General features: G+C 32.4%; 1 protein-coding gene across 1 annotated transcript in view; it reads right to left on the bottom strand.

Moving 5' to 3' along the window:
• Positions 1–21,438, bottom strand: part of LRP1B (LDL receptor related protein 1B) — a 1,442,028-nt gene that overhangs the window by 218,249 nt on the left and 1,202,341 nt on the right. The window contains exon 60 of the mRNA XM_060151186.1: positions 13,758–13,957. Within this exon, the coding sequence (XP_060007169.1) occupies positions 13,758–13,957 (200 nt within the window). The remainder of the gene's footprint in view (positions 1–13,757; positions 13,958–21,438) is intronic.

The following is a 21,438-nucleotide window of genomic DNA, read 5'->3' as shown; positions in this document are numbered from 1 at the left end:
TATGTTTGAAACTTTTCAAAACAAAATAAAAATCCTCAGAAAAAATTGAAAGTCTCAGAAACATTCAACTCAGATTTCCTTAGATGTCAAGCAAGTAATTACATCATTAAATAGGGATTCAAAAATTAACCATCACTTTAAAATAATGTCAGTCCACCAGAGATTCAATTAGCTTCTGTACAAAAAGTGAAGTTATTGTAAGAACTTGCCTATTAGCATCTCAAAAATAGCACAGTCTGTTGAACTATTCAATAACTAGAGCTGACATTTATTCAGCCCATGGGTGCCAGAAAGTAGGGCCCTTGGCTCTAATGGGTGGGGGAGGCCATTCTGGTCCCAGAAGGAAGAATTATCAGGCCCACATATCGATAGATCTGAGATTGGGAAACCCCATAGTAACATATCAACTTTGTACACCTATTTAATTTAATACTCAAAACAACTCTATCATGAAACAGTTGACCTCACTTTCAGATAAGAAAACTAAGATTTGGAAAAAAAGTAATTTGACCAGAGAGGACAGAGAAAACTATGAAGATGCTGGTATTTGAATCTAAATCGGATTTGCTGGCTGCTGAGTTCTTTGCCACTTTACCTATCAGCCTTTAAGAAAGCCATCCTAGTAAGGTAAAGTATGGTTATGGACTGAATTGTGTCCCCTCAAAATTCATATGTTGAAGCCCTAGACCCCAATATATCTGTATTTAAAGATAGGGCCTTTAAAGAAGTAAGTAAGATTAAATTAAGGTCTTCAGAGTGGGACCTTAATCCAATATAACTTCTCTTAGAAGAAGAGAGGGACACCAGGGGTGTGCACATACAGAGAAATGGCCAGGTGAAGGCACAGCAAGAAGACAGCTATCTACAAGCCAAAGGGAGAGGCCTCAGGCGAAACCAAACCTGCCAACATCTTGATCTGGGACTTCCAGCTTCCAGGACTAAGAAAATACATTTCGGTTGCTTAATCCTCCAAGTTTGTGGTAGCCTTAGCAAACTAATACAAGTATATAAAACAATGGGACTAATTTCATAAGCTCCATGTGAAAATCATTTTATTTAATTACTTGAATGCAATTACACTGTATATGATTTTCAGACATGAGACAATTTAAGCACAGGGCAAGTTTGCTATCTCTAAGTTTGTAGTGATTGGCCACCAGAAACCCTCTGTTATCAGGTAATCAATATAAGTGTATAGAGATCAGAAAAATGAACTCTTATTTTTGGCACATAGCTGGATGTACAAAGAATGTAGAAAAGTCAGGTTAAAGTGAAGAAAAGTAGTCCATTTTCCCAGGAATTGAATCTGTTTGATTCAATTCCTTATTTGATACTGACAAAGAAAAACAGGACTAACACTAGGATCTTTATACAAGCCTATTCCAAGCCCATTCATTTGGTAAACATACTTATTTCCCAAACAGCAAGCATCAAACACAACCACCAGAGTATTCCTTCTAGAGAAAAGAAATGAAGTAAAAACACCAACTATGTTAACCAAAAGAAATCTAGTCTCATACATCTGTAACACTATAGTGGCTCCAACAAGCTACTCTCTAAGAGATAGTGACGTGTTCCCTAACACCACGACCAATGCCAATAAAAATCAAGTAAAATGAAAGAGAGCAAAACAAACAAACAAGAATCTTTACATATTGCCTTTTCTGGGGTTTGACTCATAACTTGGCAGTATGCCTCATTTCCTCTTTAGGACCTAAAATCTCCTTATGAGAGTTATTTGACTATCTGCTTAAGTTTCTGTGAAAAAACTGCTATATGGTAACTGATAAATGATAAGTATAAATGAATGGATGCTGTGTTTGTTTTTCCATCAACACAAAGAGTTCAACCTACATTGGGAGTAAATGAGATGTTCCGAGCCAAAGCATTATATATTTTGGTATGGGAAACGTTCCTGATTCAGAATGAGAAAAATAAACTTGCTTACTTTTGGTTGTATCTCTATTTATATACTTATTTTCACCTTATAGATATGTGTATATATGTACATCTATATGTGTGTATATACACGTGTGCGTGTATTAGGTATGTGTGCATATGTAACATATCTGTAATATATATGCATAATATATACATACATGTATTATATATACATACATATATTACAGAGCAACAAAAAAGATTAATCTTGTGATGTAATTTGGCAGTTAGTGGAGCTGACAAAATAGACAAAACATATATAAAATATAAACATGAAATGTGATGGTATATGTGAGAAATATTTAACACAAATTCTTACTAAGACATGGTTGAGTTTATGGAAAAAGCAGTCAATGTTTTCTCAGAATAATGGTTATCCTTTTCTAAGAGGAAAATAATATGGCCCCCTGTTATACATAAGACTGCTTTCGTTTGACTGAAAGAAAAATGCAAAAAATAAATGTAGGGAAACTTTCATTTTACAGGTATTCAGCAGACATACAAAAACGACACTAAAAACAGAACAGTTGTGTGGGCTGCAGTTTAACAGGTACTTATTATATATTTAAAACCTATTTTAAAGCTGCTTTCTGTAGTTAGGCCTCTATTCTGTACAACAGCGGTATTTATTGTACTGTTTCCAGCACTCCACTCAAGCACTAGGCTCCTAACTTTTATTTAATAGACTATATGTATCAGAAGAAAGGAGTTGATATTTGGCAAAAAATAAATCGAAGAAATACTCTTTGCGGAGTTTTTCTCTTTTAGTCAAGTAGGTTGCTACCCTGGTAAGGTTCCTAGTAATTACGATAAATAGAAAAAGCGGAAATCCAGAATATGCTTTCAGCTTAACTGTTGCCTCACAGTTAGAGATACTCTATTACGAAACTCTTGATTATTCATTTTTGGGAATATCATTTATCATGCTAAACAAGTATATTCCTGGATAATACCAATCTAATTGTATATTTGGGACTAACCTAGTTTAAATACTTAAGAACAGAAAGCACCAATGACATAGTACTCATCTCTTGTTGAGTTAAAATCTTATAGTTGATGTTTTGGGTAAGATATTACATTGGGATAATGGCAGATTCAACATAGCTTTGCCCAGTGGGTTAGTACTTAAATAGAAATTTTACTACTAATGCCATATTTTTTTCTGATTTTTCTCAAAGATTTACTTCAAGGATGTAAATGTCATTTTAAAATATTATATGGAACAATTTTTAATTTTGTTATTTAAAAATTATTATAAATATTTTCAAAGGAAGAACAAAGTTCAACCACCAAATTCAGTAGTTATTTTTATTAAGGAATCAAGATAAGAGTAACTTGAATATTGATTTTTTTTCTTTTAGTTATAAAGAATTTATGTATTGTTTGGAACACCTGAATGATCCAGTAAAGTCAACCTGACCCTCACTCTACGGCTGACAGTTTGGAAACAATCTCCTAAAACTTTAAAGTTAATAAGCATATCAAATAAAATATTAAATTCTATCATCTTTTGATTTTTAATACATTTTAAGACTCTCCCATTTTTCTTATTCTTGGTGTCATTGTCCCAAGTAGTCTCACCTTCCCTCACACCTGAAAAATTGCAAAATTAGTCTAATTTTTCTCATTGCTTTTAAACTCTTCCAACCTTTTTTTTGTAACAGCCAAGCTTCCTGTAGTAAACAGAGAACATGTTTTTAAATGATAATTGAAAAGAATTTAATTGAAAGAAGTCAGTCTTATGTACGCAACTGGTTTTATTATTTTTCTCTTAATTATTTACAGAGGTGTGGCTAAGGAACCGATGATAAAGTTCTTTCCTAGATCTGATACCAGAAGCTGGTGAAAGCTGTAGCTAAGGAAAAAGAGCCACCTACCAAAAGCAGATGACATTTGGCAGAGGAACTCAGCCACTGCTAAACCACTGTAGTTGGTCATGGAGGGAAAGGGGATAAATAAATATTCTGGCCTCTTGCTTCCTCCATTGTCTAATCTCCTGCCAATGCTTTCCATGGTTTAAATCCAATCTGAGGCTGGAAGGTAAAAGAGTCGGGGTGATGCAGTCCACAGGAGTCCGCCTTCTAGCATACAGAGCATGGCAAAGAGGCAAAGATAGAATAACTAGAACTCCCTCCAGTAAATATTTCCAATATTTCTTCTATCTCGCATCTCTCTTCCTTGATCAAAAACCACCAATGACAGCCATTCCCTAGGCAGTACTGTGCAAACTATTTAGCCTGACTGAAACTTCTGTCTTCAGAAGAGAATATCAGGATCCTCACTAATCCTCTATTCTGAGAGACCTTGACACTAACAATTTTCCCTGATATCTTTCTAGAAGTCTAATTTACAATACGGTATGTAGAGAAGCCAGGAATTAAAGTAGTAGAACATGAAAACCAAAAAGGAAGATATAAAACAAAGAAAAACAATTAGCATTCAAGAAATGAGGTGAGATTAATCAAAGGCTACAAAAGGAGTGTAACATGATAAAATTAGATGATGGAAGAAAGTGATCTAACATGTCAAGAAAGTGGAAGATTCATGACAGTGGTGAGTACATGGGTGAATAATGGTTTCTAGTTTATAGAGAGTAATGGAGAAGAGTGGGTTGAGGGGAAAATGGCCATAGTATACTAATTTCCAGAGAATGACTGCTGAGTCAGTAGCTTTAGTTACAAATGCCCCATCAAAAAGAGTATGCTTTATGTAACCTTAGTGCCAAGAACATTTGTTCTTTGTCCGTAATTGGGCATCCCCTTCAGTGTTACTGTTGGCAGAAGATTTTTTTAAAATAATTATTTCCTCAGAACCATCTACAACAGGCTACAAAATATTCCATTTAACATTTGCCTACATGAACATTTTTTCCTGCCTACTCTTTAATACAACCCTGCTTAATGGAAACAGTAATACAAATAAAATTTCAGGCATATGGATCCAAAATCCATTGTTCAAAATCAATAAAAACATTATCAAATGGTAGAAACACTAAGAATAGTCAATATCACCAAACATGATGATAAAATGTTCAAAAGTTATTTTTTCCAATAAAAAGTATGATCTTTCAAAAAGTTCATCCATCACTGAAACCTTAAAGAGGAGGAAAAATAAAGGTCTTCCATTCAGCATATGTCAGAGTACATAGCAGATATGAGCTGATGCTACTTGAGCGTCTATTATATGAGGCTGCCTTTGGAATACCCACACTGATCAAATGTCCAGACAAAAGTTACATGTCCTTCCTTAATGCAGTAGTTTACACTGGGACACTTAAATGTGAAACTTTTTGAAATAAATGTAATGTATGATGGCAAAATATAGAAATTATTTAGAGCTCTTCTTTAAATTAAAGCCATTATTAAAAGACAGAAGGCATCCTTTGCCTACCCTTTTCTGGTATTCCTTGCCTTTTTTTGTCTACCTTGTCACCTCAAATCATATACACTCTCTACATAGATTAGTAATATTCAACTTCATATAATTTAATCCCTTCCCTTCCCTCACATATCTTTAAATTATTCATAATATAAAGTCATATATGGCCACTTTCATATTTAATATCTAAAAAGATTATTTCTGCTAATGAATAGCAGTATTTATAAGTTTACAATGTAAATTATAGTTCATTTACTTTGAAAACTAAACTGTGCCTATAAATATCGTCTCTTGATGATGACACTGCTCTTCAATCTCTGAAGTAAACAAAACAACACTGTTTCATGCACTTGGTAAAGATATATTCCAGTTGCTTTGAAACTCTCTGGACTTTTCTACTGGTGATACAAACCTTCATAGATACTTGGAAATGTACTTTCAGAGCTGACCATCAGGACTAAATATAAGTTATGACATTCTACATACATATGCATTAGGAATGTGTTTGTTAGAGCGTCCTAATGAAAGCTGAAGACTTTGAAAAGCCCTTTGCCTTTGGAACAGGTACCAAGTAGAGCCATTTACATAAATTTAGTATCTGGTTGTCCCACATTCCTATAATTATAAATATGCTTCTAGAATAAAAACAGAAAAGAGTGTAACATATTACAAGCATTTTCAAACGTGTTCTAGTAGTCCTAGGAATAACCAGGGATAAGTGAGTGAATTGAATGAACAGTCCTCCTCTCCCCCAGTTCCAACCTCAGTCAATTCCTTTAAGAAATGTTAAAAAATCACTGATTGATTAGAAGTCCTATTTTGTGGGTAAGAACTTTGAACTATAGTGTGGCAAAGCAACTTGCCTAAATTAGAGAGTAACCTAACCAAAAACTAAAGCTACTAATTCCCAAGGCTGCACCATGTCATATTTGGGACGGATAACACTGTTGAAAGTGGCTGAAAACTCATATAGGGTAATTCTTTAAATTTATATTTTAAAAAGTATATGGAACGCATGTGACATTTGCAAAATAATAACCTGTTTAGACATATACACAATTTAACGTAACATGTTCTATTCAAGGGACAAAAATAAAAGATATGATTGACACTGAAATTCTAAAACTTTTCAGAAATGGTAGTTAATTTCAATTTATTTGACTGGTTCAGGAACATTTCTATAGTAACTGAATTGTATTTTGCTCCCTTCCATTAACTTTTATTGTATTGTAAACAGCAGCACATCAACACCATTGGCATAAAATAGCCTGTGAAGTCAACTGTTTGTAACGGACTGTGAATGATAGGAAATTTTTTTTCAAAAGTACTAAAATGCAATATCTTACCAAGAAAGAAACACTCTAGAATATTGTAAAATTGGATGGTGGTGTTTATTAGATTCTCTCTCTTTTTTCAGTGGGCTTTGGTGGATATTTACATTTTCTAAAGACCTAAATGCAACAGCTACTGACTTTCAGGATACAGGAGCACAACGTACTCCCTTTGTCTTTTTCAGTGTGTTTTTCCCCCTTAGAACAAAACCCGCTAAATATATCTTTGCTATTTCACCAGTAGCACACTGAGATCTGGATTCTTTTCCCAACATTGATTAGATGATCACTGCATGGGTTATGATTTGGATTTTAAATCCAAGCACAGAACTGCCTCCTCACAACACAAACTAGATTCCCAGAGCAATAAACAAACTAAAGTGTTGGACTGTCAATACAATACTGACACTTCAATATGAGTATCTTCAGGTCTAGGAGTATAGAAACAAATGAAGAGTCATAGTCAACATAATAGCATGAAACTTTAAAGAATTTTTCCACAAAATAAAAGTTCAGTGATAAGCTATAGTTTAGAATCATACCCAATGATTACTTTTCTGAGAAATTAGCAATTATGAGTGTATATTTTTCCAGTGTGCTGGATAAAATATGTACATAGCTGACTGATTTAACACAAGGTTAAATCATTCAGTGACTCGAAGAATATTCTGAAAAAAAAAAGTACTAGAAGAAATAAAATTTAAAACTCAAGGTCAAGCAATGTTTTTCTTAGCTCACCCTTTTGTTATTACAGTTTACACAGTATTTTCAGTCTTTTTGTCAAAAAACTACCTCTCTATCTCAAGTTCAATGGCAACTCACAAAAAAATGAGGAAAAATAAATCTGAATTTATGTGCTTTGATACAAGCAGTCAGAATGAAATTGTGATCTAAATATAATTTTCTGGTATTTAATTTTCTTTTAATTAAATGGAAAACAAAATCTCTAAGTTAAGCAAGATATGCAGAGTTAGGGCTGAAATTTTTCTCAGAAATGTCTATAAAATGTAACCGATTTTATAAACATTTCATTAGAGAAGGCTATACTTTCAGGATGCATAAAATTAATAACAAAGGATCTTTGCTGTGTTCAAATTTCAGGAAATTCTGTGACATAAATTTTCAAATAAGATTAGAAGTTTTCCCATAGGCAGGAGATAAAGTCAGTTTGGAAAGAGCAAACAGAAATATCAAAATGTCCCACTAAAGCAAGGTGTACATTTTTAAGCAACATGATTGTTCTCTTCACACCTTCAAATAAACAAACACACACAAAAACTGGATTTAATGAGCTATACTCTTTTATTTACAGTAATTATGTTCTAATGGCTTAAGTTTTTGTTTATTTCTCATATATTTTGCAATTTGTCTATGTCTACTATTTACATTAATCTGAAAAAGTTCAAGTATGGATATACCTTTATATATATAGGTGTGTGTTTATGCTATAACTGTTGCTATTAGAAACTATAACAAGCAGACAGAAAAATCTTCAGTTAGTCATCTTTTCAAAAACAAGGGGGCCTTGTGGAGAATGGAACAGGCTTTGGAACCAGTTAGATCTGGGTTCAAATTCTAACTATGAGCTATTTGACTTTGGACAAATTATTTAATCTCTTTAAACTTATTTCCTTGTTGCAAAATGGCTTTAATGACACATCTCATAGTGTTCACTGATGGAACGGCTAAAAAAGCATGTATTGCATCAAGCAGTTTCTTGAACACAGTAGGTTTCTAATAAAAGTATGAGTTTATAAGGGGATGGTTCCAGTTCTTGGAACCACAGTATTAAGCTAAGAAAATTTCCACTGAAAGCCAATAATAATAATAAATCATACATGCAAAACATCTAATACAACATCATGCTCAAGAACATATGTTTTCTTCTCTCTTATTGATTTGGTAAGTTCACAAGTACTCAACTTTAAAAGATATTAATAACTTTTGCAGTAATAATCAGGGAGAACTGAGGACTGGATAGGTGATTTGAGATTTTAACTAAGGAAATAAATCTGGTTATTACAGATTTATTTGTAAATAAATTGGAGACTAACCTGAAATTAAAACTTTGGGATTTGGCAAAAATTCTAAAGTGATCCACCTAACTGGGAGACTTAGAATTTTAGTTCTGGAATTCCCCTTTGATGCCATTTTTTCCAATACCCTTATTTCTATGGATGAGGCAACTGAGACCCAGTGAAGCTACACATACATTTCAGGGTGAAAAAGCTTCCTAACAGTGGATCCCACCCCAACCCACTCTCATCCTTAGGTTCCCCAAGCTTCTTTTAAGATGCTAAGGGTTTTCTTTCTCCAGTCTGAGAAGATCCTTTTACTCAAAGATTTGTGCTCCAACAAAGTTTTAGAACTTCTTATCCAACATCAAAGCCTAAAATTCTCTGAGGAGGACTGTGGTTTGGGGGTGGTAAGAAATCAGTCCCAAAAATATAGGCCTACAAGAAGAATATTATTATTTAGAATCATTGTGTTTAGAATATATTTAGAATCATTCTGTTTCTGTATAAAGACAGATTTAAACTTAAAAACTGAGCATTTCAATCTGGAGAACATTTTGAAATGCCAAGTTTCTCACTGGACCTATTTTATATCTCAAGGAATAGTAGGAGGAGAGAGATTCACTCATTTGCAATCTTTCTTCTAGGTAAATTATCAGGTATTCAGAAAGGCTTTTTAGGTAAATATATGATAAAGAATGTTTAACCATATCCTTAGAATTTCTTTGATGTTGACCCTTTTGTTAAATAAATGTACCTCTTATCAAGACAGAGCTTTTCAAGAAGAATCTCTAAGTTATGCTTAGTTTAGTACTTTTTATTTCTTTAAAAAATGTACAAATATATTTGAAATTCATAAGTTATCCAAACTGTGAGTTATTTCCCCCTGGCTAAGTAGATAATAATATAAATCATTCACTTAATATTTGCAGCTCAACCACCAATATTTCTGCTGTTTTAAGTTTACAGATCTTTCCTCTTTATTCTGCTAAATAACTATTGAATGTAACATTTTATCCCCATTCCCACAGCTATAATCACTTCAAGTGTTTTCTCCTAAAATATTTTAACAGCCTCTAAATTGGTTGCCCTTCCAGGGTCTTTCATTTTCCATGCTGTTGTCAAATCTAATAACAGCACTCTATCAACTAAATGCCATCAATGTCTCCCTATGACCTATATGATAAATTCCAAATTACTTAACATACAAGGCCTGTCACAATCTGGCCCCAATTTGCCCTTGTTCATCTAGTGTCATCATCTTCCTCTTACACAACTTCCAGTTTACAAATTGTGTAAACCCCATACTGTTTCAAGACTCTATTACATTTTTGCACATGCTGTTCCCTCTGTGTGATGAATCCTTCCTTCATTTCCCCATATGGAGAGCTTGTCCTACATCTTTCAGATTTTTCAAAGATCCCATCACTTCACCAAACACTTCCCTAATCCAGCCTGCATTTTGGCAATACTGTACATATACTGCTAACACCAATCTAATTTATGTTTTTACCTTCATATCAGTCTCTTCCCCCCACTAAACTATAGGTGCTTTGAAGGCAGGGACTTATTCAGCTTTGTAACTCCAGGGCCTCATATAATGCATGGCACAGAAAGAAACAACAGTAAATGTTTGTTGAATGAATGAAGGAATGAATGGGAAGATCTAAAAAAAAAGAAATCAGAGAAATTTAAAAAATGAACAATGAAACTGTGATTTAACTGTCTCTCTGTTATCCAGTAGTATGCATACTATTCTACAGTATTATTATATCATATTATTATATAATTATTGGAGTAAAAACCAGTAGAATAATATACACAGGCATTAGGGAAAGATTCATGTAACTAAGATTGCACCTAAATGTTCCCAAGATAGCAAATTGACTAATTCTCTTTTTTTTAAATTTTACGATGTAGTGCTTGGACTTGTTAAGAAGGTGGGTTGGGGTAGAAGAGGTAGCAGAGAAAGACGGATGTAAATTCTCAAGCAATTTTCCAGTTACATGGTCCTCAGAGGTAATCTGATCTATCGCTTAGGCACAGAACTCAGATCTTTTAGAAATTCTTAGGCTGGGCAAGTAATAAAATAATGCTTCATTTATGGAAATGCTGTATGGTTTAAACCACAACATGTTTGGGGGAAAAAACCTTCTAAACTGTAAAGTGATACTCATGGTTTAGTTTTTTCTCCATTATTAAACTTTGACTTATTAAAAGAAAAACGTAATTCTGAAATTTTCATACACCCTTTATACTCTCAGATTACTTTGTCATGACTGGCATATCCCATTCTTTTGATGAGCTCTGGCTCTAGTTTTAATAAAAAGAATAAATGAGAACAATAATACTAGTCTGGTTAAGAGAGAAGAGAGGTCAGTGGCCAAACTAATACAAAAGTTACTAATGTTATAATAGTCTCATTTTCCACCTCCAAATATGCAACTAGAAAACCACAGCTTTTTTTTATGTCTTTATGGGGACAATGAAAGGAGTAAAAAAATCCTATTCCTCTTTACAGACATTGCAAATGAATGACTCTTTTTTCATTGGTTGTGAAATTGGCATAAGTCAGGCTGTGTACAGTTAGTAGCTCATTAGTAACTACCAGGTAATTACTGGCTTGCATTCAGATATTGACAGATGCCTAATAAGACACTTAGTGAATTTTTCATTAGTCTTTCTGAAAAAGCCTTCAGGAGAAAATATTTCTGAAGGCAGGAACTCTTTTACTTTCCTTTTCTCCCCCCTTGAGCCTCAAAGTATTTTCAAAAATCAGATTTTTAAATGTTAATAACATCATACCTGAATATCTTTCAGCCAAATATTTTACTCTTCAGTAAATTTAGTTTCACTTCTCCTTGCTATCTATGTCCATCTACCCAAAGTCATCACCAGTACTGTGACTGAAAGACACTTAATTTACATGCATTCAATTTTGTATTAAGTTTTCAAAGCATTAGTCATCCACATATCTGACATAATTTTAAAATAATGGGGAGGGGATGGAATCAATAGTTTCTAATAGACATTTTTAACGAGTTTTTGTTATTCAAACAAAAGGCTCAAACAAAAATAGGCAAATATTTGATGCTAGAATACATTTTAAATATTTACCTATCTAACCAAAAATTGTTTAAATTTTATTGTACAGTGAAATTTTAGCACAAAGTAATACATTCACAACAACTTAGCACGCTAAAAATACATGCTAAAAATGGTTATGTGGGGAAAATACTGATTGCTACAATAAAACTCAATTATATCATCTACAAAAGTTGCAGAACATTTCATTATTGAGTCTTCAAAGGAGATATGACTGCTGAATGCTAAGTGTAATTTTGATTTGACAACATTGCTTTTGCTGTAATTAAAACCCTAAAGTGATCTTTAAATAACTCTTCATTCCAATTGCATCCTGATGAGTTTCTTTATAATTGGAATGCCAACACCTAAATAAGCGACTCATCCAACACTTGTCATACTTCAATGTTCCCACCCTTAAAAAAGCACCTCTAAAAGCTTTCTGTTGGCATTTTTAGTTAGACATATTTATTTAAACAACAACTGAGAGAAACTTGGGCAGAGTTAAGGAGTGATGTGACTTCAGTGATGTATACCTCCTTTATTATTTATTTTTTAAATTTATTTTTATTAAGGTATACTTGATTTACAATATTATGTTAGTTTCAGGTGTACAACACAGTGATTCAATAGTTTAATAGATTATACTCCATTTAAAATTGTTATAAAATTTTGACTATATTCCCTGTGCTGTAAAAATATATCCTTGTAGCTGTTTTATTTTATACATAGGAGTTTGTAACTCTTAATCACCTAATTCCACTTGCCCCTTCCCCACTGTTAGTTTTTAATTTTTTAAAATTCAGTGGCTTCATTCTTCTCTACACTGGCATACATTTGAAGGGCTTCACCTGACAGGATTAAATTATCAATAATTCTCTCTTCCTTGTCATTTCACCTCTTTCCTTCTTCCAGGGGTTTTGATCTAAGCTTACTGCCAGAGAAGAAAGCAATCTCTTAAGCTAAGCCATACAAATGCATGGCTTTACTTGGGATCTCTCAGTGAAACTTGTACTTTATTTGGGATCTCTCAGTGAAACTTTACAGTCTCTCAGTACTTTACAAGATATTTGAAGATGAAAACACCTAATAACAAAGGTGACATTAAGTCACTACAGATTAATAAAAATTTGTTCCTCTTCTTCATTCTGGGAAAAACCTAATCTTTAAAAATCTACCTGCATCTAAAATATTTTGAGTGTTCATGAATTGTTTGTGGTTTCTGTTATATTCATGTCATCTTCACCTGGATCCCATTCTTTTTTATTATGTCCTTCTCCTTTGCTCTTGTTAATTCCCTCATCCTCAGCTATTTTTTCCTCTAAGACTTTTTGCCCATCCCTAATTCTAGCATTACCTCCCCCATATCAAATTGCTTCCTTCATTTGTTTTATATTTAGAGTCTTATAATCTACTTAGAGTTATAAAAAAGAGAAAAATAAAGTACCTATAGAATTTATATTCAAATAATTTCCTAAATGTTACTCTAATTTGAAAGCTGTTTTTCATGTTACTTTCTGTTGATGCTGTTGATTACATAACATCATGTATGTAGTCTAACTGATAACTTTTAAATATTACTTCACTGTCTTTAAAGAATTATACTTTCACTTAGTATTTAAAAAAAGAAACCTATCAGGTTGCAATAATAACCTTATTTTTATAAGCAAGTATTCTGTTTCAGTTCAATTAGGATATATGTATATATTAACTTATAAAAATATCATTCATTTACTATAAAAACTATTTAGAAAAGTACAATTAGAGAAAACACTGACAATGTCAAAGTGATTTTATGTATGACTATAGAAGGTCTGAATAAATATATCTAATTCTTATTTACCAATATTGTCACAAAGGAATATAATAATGTAATCTTAAATTAAGAAATGTATTTGATGAAAGTATATAAAACAAATAAATAAATAAATAAATATATATATATTTTTTCTAAATGAGTATTTTATGCACCAGTGAAATACTGAATCATTTGTGCTATGGGACCAACCTTTGTGTCTGTGAGATCCATCCATGTTGCTAAATTCAATATGATTTTCATCAGCCCAGTAGAGTCTATGGTTGACATAATCTATTGTTAGTGCCATAGGTCTAGAAATCTTGGTTTCTATGACAACACTCTGATTGGTTCCATCCATTCCAACACGTCCAATGTGAGGATACTCACAGCAGTCAATCCAATATAAATACCTAGAAAAGAAAATCAATAGCCACGTTGTTTACAGACACTCAGGGAGTAAAACATCTTACAGTATTTCTCTTATTTGCATAGCTATTCCCAAATTAAGTCTTGTATCTCTCTAATTGCAGCTTGTAAGAAGTATACTTCAATGCAAACTTTTCTTATGCTTTTTTTTAAACATGTAGTACACTTTGAAATATCCATATAATTTTAAACGTATGTTTCCTTTAGTATACAACTCATATGTATATAACATTTCTGCAAGTGTTAACAAATAATAGATGCCCAAAACTAAAGAGGTAAACCTTCAAAATGCATCTATAATGTTAGAGGAATAAAACTATCTAAATATTTTTTTTTCTTTTGTGTTTTACCTATGAAAAATTAAAAATGAATTACGGAGAAGTACATTATATTTTCTTGAATGTTCATTGTTCAGTGTGGTAGCCACTAGCCAATTGTGACTCTTTAAATTTAAGTTAATTAAAATCATATAAAATTAAGTAAATTCCAAAAGTGAAAAATAATTTCCTCCATTAAATCTGCAGTACTATTAACAAAGTACTGCAGATTCTTAGAGGTCAATAGTAATGTTTTTGAGGTCATTAAGTAAATTATGAATTTCAAATGGTCTGAGCTCCATGTAATAGCAAATATCTTTTGTTTGTATTCTGAACATTTTATTTGGCTAATCTTATCATCATCTTGAACCAAGATACCACAAAAAAGAGGAAGAGCATATTTCATGGAGTCCAACATCTGTTACATCACTCCCAATAAGTTCACTGAGAGTTTGAGGTCTGAAATCCTCACCCTGACACTCAAATTCTTCATTATTAGAAACAGACTTTTCCAATTTACTTCCCACTATTGAAATGTATGAACTGAGGTCTAGTTGGAGTATTTATAGTCCTACATTTTCACTTTTTTGCTTTTATCGTATCATTTGCCTTGCTCCTGCCTCTTCAATACAGATATTATGATTCAGACGTTATTCGGTGTCCCCTCTGTTCTCCACGAATTCTTCTCTGATTTGTGTCAGTTCATGTTTTTCAAGGTAGGTTACAAGATTATATATATTTGAGAAATGGTTTGTTAAGCAAAGTAAGCATCATCTTGTTAATTATAGCATTCTTCAGAGCTTTTAATATGCTATATGATATAATGACTCTCTAAGAGGGAGCTAAAATATCCTTTTTTATCACATAGTTTTGGGTAACTACAGTTATTTTCCTAGAGCAGTTCATAGGAAACATACTTTAGGAAACTGTGCTTTAGCACCTTCCAGTCTACAGAATTTCTTTATCACATGTATAACTGAACAACACATATATCATGCACATAGGAACCCACAAATCAGTAATGATGTAGGTTCTCAGGCTTCAGAATCAGAGAACCTAACTCAATAAATCAGTTGGTGAAACATCTCTGATAAACCCCAAAGCCGTGCTTAAGTGGATTGAGAAACATATCTTGAAACAATGATTCACTGAGGCTATATAATATGTGTCAGACATTGCTTAGTACTGGGAACACAGAGGTAAACAGGTATGATTTTTGCCATCAAAGATCTCTCAGTGAATACAGTAGAGGTGAATGTAAAACAAATGAAAAAATTAAAGCATGTTATGATAAAACTACTTTACCATGGAGGCACAAAAGAAGGAATGACAATTTTACCCAGATGGAAAAAAGCATGAAAAATCTTATCTTCATTAACTACCTTATAAATTTCTTGATAACAATAATCTTTTATCTCTTTCAGAATTTAGAATAAAGTATAACTTAAAGATTTTAATGCTGCAACAGGTCTTGAAGATCATGTAGTTTCAGGCCTTCATTTCACTGACAAACTGAGACCATAAAATATTATGAGCTTTGTCCTAGTCTGTTATGATAGTGATAAAGCTGGAACAAGGGCTCAGGTCTCTAGATTTATAGACTAGCTTTTTTTTAATGTATTTTTTTATATTTAAGATAAAACTCATATTCCATTAATAATGTTGTCTAGCTTTTTTTTTTTTTTTTCTAAGCAACACTATGCAGAGTCTTAAAAGCAAAAAAGGCCTAAAAACAGGTTACTTGGGTTCATATTCCAGGTCCACCCATGTGAACTTGGCACTTTAGTTAGCCTCCCCTGAGCCTGGATTTACTCATATGTTCAAAAGTGATAATAATAGTTTCTACTCACAGAGTCCTGTAAGGATTAAAAGAGAGAACACAGGGAACAAACTTGGAACATTTATGAACATGTAGGTAAGTATTCAGCAAATATTAACTATTATTATTTTACTTGCACTAGCTACACAATATATGCATTCATATTGGTTTAGTGATAACTGTCTAATAAATTACTGCATCCGGATTGTATGCATGTTATTACATGATTTGCCTGGATTTTATCATGTGTGTTATTACCTGATTTGCCTATTTAAGTACCCATCAATTAGAAGAATATTATAAAAATGTTTTACTGTATTGAAGGAAAGCATAGTTTAACTGTACTCAGTATAAATGAGCCTTCATAAGCACAGAAATTACTGTGCATCTCTCCTTATGGGTAGCTAACTTGTGATGACTAAATTTCATTTCCTTTTCCATAATTAAGCCTCATTACTATACATTTAAGTTTCTCAAAAAGCCCATACTAGACATTCTGGTCATTTTAACATCTAAAATGCAACCTGCCAAATGTTATCCAAGTAAAAAATTTGTTGTAAATAATTAAAGCTGAAAAATGAAAAGTTCAGTGAAAATATCAAAAGGAGAGTCTTAAATTTCACCCATATAATATGTAAAATTTACCTAAGATCACATACGAAAAATCTCAGCTCCAAATAATAGCTATTCTGTAAGTTATAACCAAGAGTAAACATATAAAAGAATGTCTTCTTGTAACCATAACAACAGGCTTTTGTGATTCCTGAGGATGTCTTTTATAGTTGAATCTGATACATTTTATTTCTTTAAAACAAATTAAAATAGAAGTCTGCTATCAGTTTTCACTTTTTTTTTTTCCTGAATTCAGGGAACATATTTAGAGAAATTTCTTCCAGTTGGAATTATTTCTGATGTTGAACTATAAAATTAATTTTTAATGTTCATTCCCTGTGTGTTTTTGCCTAAATATGGGATTATAAGCTTAAAAATTGGTAGGAAAAAGGTGGGGATTTTTAATGTGACTGGTTAGCTTAATGAAATATTTCTGGTTTTCCCCACAGCAATAAAAAACGGAGTTTTCTTTCCTTATACGATTTTCATTCCCTCACAACAAAGGTTCCCTTTGTTATGACTCTTCTCTTTGAAACATGCAGGTTGTTTACATACCAATAAATTGGTTTCTGCATAGATGCAGGTGCAATGCCCCTGCAAACTACAATCCTATGGTTTGTGTATATCCAGTAGCCTATTTATTATTACCTTCAACAGTAAATTTAACAGTTTCTATGTTAGGCACAAGCAGTAATTAAGCCATGGTTTTTCTGTTAAAGGAATTCGCTTTCTAGATGGAGAGAGAAACATGTACACCAATAATAGTCACGTAATGTTACATGTTCAATATGTGGTGGCTACTGAGATGCAATTGGGGAACTTTCACTTAGGAAGTGATATTTTTTTGCTGTTGCTGAAAAAATAAGAAGTTATTCTAACTGGAGGAAAAGCACAGGGGCATTGTAGAAAGTAAGAATAGCATCAGCCAAGATATAGAAGCACAAAATGTGTCTTTTCCAAATGTATTTGCACTTCGAATATCCATATTAACAATAGTGGATAGAGATTCTGAGTATATAAAGTGTCCTTCGACATACTCTCATTAAACGTATTTCAAAGTCAAAATAGAACCCAGTATTATTTTCTTGTGATATTGCTAATAGAGTATTAGAAAAGGAAGATAAATAAAAATATGTTTTAAAAATAAGGCATGCATATAGCTGATTCACTCTGGTATACAGCAGAAACTAACACAACACTGTAAAGTAATTATACTCCAATAAAGATGTTGAAAAAAAATGCATGCTTATAATGATTAGGCAGTTTTATTTCCAAAAAAACTCATATTATCTGTAGTAACTTAAAATTTTATAAAAAGGCAAATTGTTAAAATGGAAAAAAAAGTATTTTTTTTCTTATGCCCTGTTTGGATGGCTCTTAGAAAACCTGCTCACAACCCAAGATAACTTTGTTACTGGAAACTCCAATGTGATACATGTAATAGGGAAAAGAGCTGACCAAAATTTGGAAACTGGATTAAATCCCCAGTTTAATATTGTATTACAGTACCTAAATGATCCTGAGAAAGTCACTTAGCCACTTTGAGGCTGAATGTTCATACTTGTACTAAAAGTATAATAATAAAAATACTCATATCTTTTTTAGAGACTCTGAGTAAACAGTACAAGCATCTAAAGTGATAAAGCACAGAGATAGTTTTCTAATTCATAAAATGCTATAGAAGTGATATTGATCATCATTATCATTATTATTATTATATGGGACCCCCAATCCCAGTAGGTCCTTCCCCTTTCTTATATCTGCCCCTTTTCCTCTGTTCCTCATATTCTGAGGAAATCATTTTTCTATTTACCTGTTTGCCCAAGCCATAAGCCTCATAAGGTTTGTTTTGTTGTTGTTGTGTTGTATTACATTCTGATTTATCCCTAGCTCTTTTTTACTCTATAAAGTGAACCGGTATCAAAGTTCTGCAATTTTATATACTTAATTTACTCCCTTCGTATGACTTATTTTCAGTTCCTTGGATATGCCTTGCTTTCCTATGTGTCTTTGCTTTCCCATAAAGCTTCTTCTTTTTGCCTGAAATGACTTCTGCTCTTGTACCACATAACCCAGCTAATTCTTACTTCACCAGTCTTGTCCTGGAAGATTTCACTGACCCCATTTGAGATAGAAACATTTTCTGTTTTCTCCACTTCATGAGTTATTGCATTATATGATAATTTTTGCTTATCTACCTACTCACTGGACTGTGAAATACTTGGAGACAAGGGTTGTGACTTTTATTTTTATATTATACCTAGAACAGTGCCAGATATACACTAGATGCTAGAGAAATATGAGTTGAATAAGTGAATGAGCAGATGAATTTATTTTCTGTTAAACAGTCATATCATACATTTACTTTAATGTCTATCATAATGGTTTCTTGTTATGCTGAAGTGACATCTTAAAGATAAAATTATGCTCAGCACAGTTTTAACATTATATTTTCTATTCTACTTTAAAATGCATCTATATCTATGTCTCTTCTGTATAAATGACAACTTTTATAAACCTTAAATGTAAATGATATTAATGACCTAAAATTTATGATTAAATAAATTTTAATTTATTTACATTGATTTAGTACATTGATTCCCAATCAATAACAGAATGATTGGGATCATTGGATTTCAGCTGAACTTAAATGTAATAGCCAGGAAAATGATCTGTCTACTTGTATCTTCTTTACCATTCTTACTAACCAGCATATCTAAATTGGTACTGTGACAACTGGCATACTACCATTATAAGAAAGGACCCCCAAGCTACCTTCTAAATGTTTACTCGCTTTACTGCATTAGATACTCCAATGATCTTTATCTTCCCTTAAATAATCCTTACCCTATTCCTCACTAAATATCGCGACAGAAATCACCTTCTCAAGGAAAGAGGGGTCAGTAGTATTGGCATATTCAAAACATATGCAAATCACAATGGCAATCTGACATAGAAAGGTTCAATTGCATTTTTATTAATCTTACAATTTGAGCTGCCATTTTTGAAGCAAGATTGTACAATATTTTAGACAGCTATGGCATTTTCACCCTTAAGCTCATCTCATAAAAGCTAAAATCCAAGTCGCCCTATTGTCTCACTCTGGGGAACTAGGAAAACAGTATGAACAAAAAAGGTGTCATTAAATTTTTTCTGTTGGAATCTGTTTATCTGCTATGTGGCTTTAATTGTTTCATAAAAAGATCTAATTTTTATGTTTCTTGGGTTATAATCTGCCATTCCATATCATAACAAAATAATATTTAAAAACGAAATCAAAGGAGTCTTCCATAATATCTACAATAATTTAGTACTTCATTGTTTAAGTTGACACTTTTGGTGGATGGGTTTATGTTGACGATAACTTAAGACTGCTGTCAGTTTATGGGATAATAACCATAACCTGGGAGAAATAAAACTTCAAGCTAGATCCAGCTGTGTTCACTATGCTAGCATACAGTTTTTGCTTTATAACTAGGAAATTCCATAATACTGTTATTATTAACAGATAATGTTTCTTTCATTTGTTAAATGAAGCATCTTGGAAATTATTGGATGAGAAGCTAAGATAGCCATACTGATTTTGAAGAAAAGGACAATGGACACACTAAAATAAATATCTTCTGATAAAATACCAAAGGACTCAAACATTCATATTCTTATGAATGAATAATGACGATAGCCAAATTTAGTATATCTGGCCATTATTTCTTGAAACATCTATAGAAACAGATGCTCTTGTAACTCTGTTTCAGTTAAAATAGAATTGACACTCTTCTGTTACTATGGTAAAGAAAATATTTTAAAAGGTAACAAAATAGTTACATAATTATATTGCAAAAATTTAAAACTTGCACCATTACCTTGGAAACAGAGTAGTATTTACAGTACAAGTCTTCTACTATTAGGTACTGCTTTTACCCAAATTAATATTTAAAATCAAGCTCCATGCATACTATGATATGATCACTTTGCCAATTATAAACATGAGACCAAAAATCAGAGATACAATATATTAACAAGAAGCAAAATCTAGTTATTGCATATGGCATGATAAAACTGATTTGGTAAAACACTTTATAGGAAATTAATTTAGACAGCAGAAAATTTAGAGCACTAGAGTTAGCATAATACTTGTTACTGTAAATGTTTCCTATTTTTAAAAAGCAAATTTAACAAACATGTTCAATAGGTTGAACTTCTACAGAGATCATTTTGGAGTACGTAATCCCTCAAATTGTAGTGTAAAAAAAAAAAAGAAAGACATGCCTTCTCTACCTACCAAAACAACATAATTGAAAGTGAATGATAATGGTCATAATATAGAACTTTAGCAAACAGGTTTTGACACCTAAATGTGTGTTCATCCCTCATCTGAGATATCCAGCCAGATGCCCTTGATCCTTATGATGACTTGTTCTTCTTTTTTACAGAGAAATGCAAATGAAACCCAACTCTAATATGAATCTTTCCTGATATTCCCCCTATGCTTTTCCCTCTGAATGCATAGATAATGCACCCTGTTATTTATTATTCATGGATGCTATTTAAGTCTCCTGCTCTAAAGTGGTTCAGGAATTACATCATCTCTACTCATGACTACTACAAATACTACAAAACAGGATCCAAGAGTTTGTGCTTTGCCTGTCTTTCCTCCAAGATTTAAACACATTAGAATTTGGATAAATCTGTATGTTTTATTCATTTCAACAATACA

The sequence above is a fragment of the Lagenorhynchus albirostris genome, chromosome 6, assembly GCF_949774975.1.
Source record: "Lagenorhynchus albirostris chromosome 6, mLagAlb1.1, whole genome shotgun sequence".
Lineage (NCBI taxonomy): Eukaryota > Metazoa > Chordata > Mammalia > Artiodactyla > Delphinidae > Lagenorhynchus > Lagenorhynchus albirostris.
The sequence above is the reverse complement of the archived record's forward strand: the minus strand, read 5'-3'. Positions and strand labels throughout refer to the sequence as shown.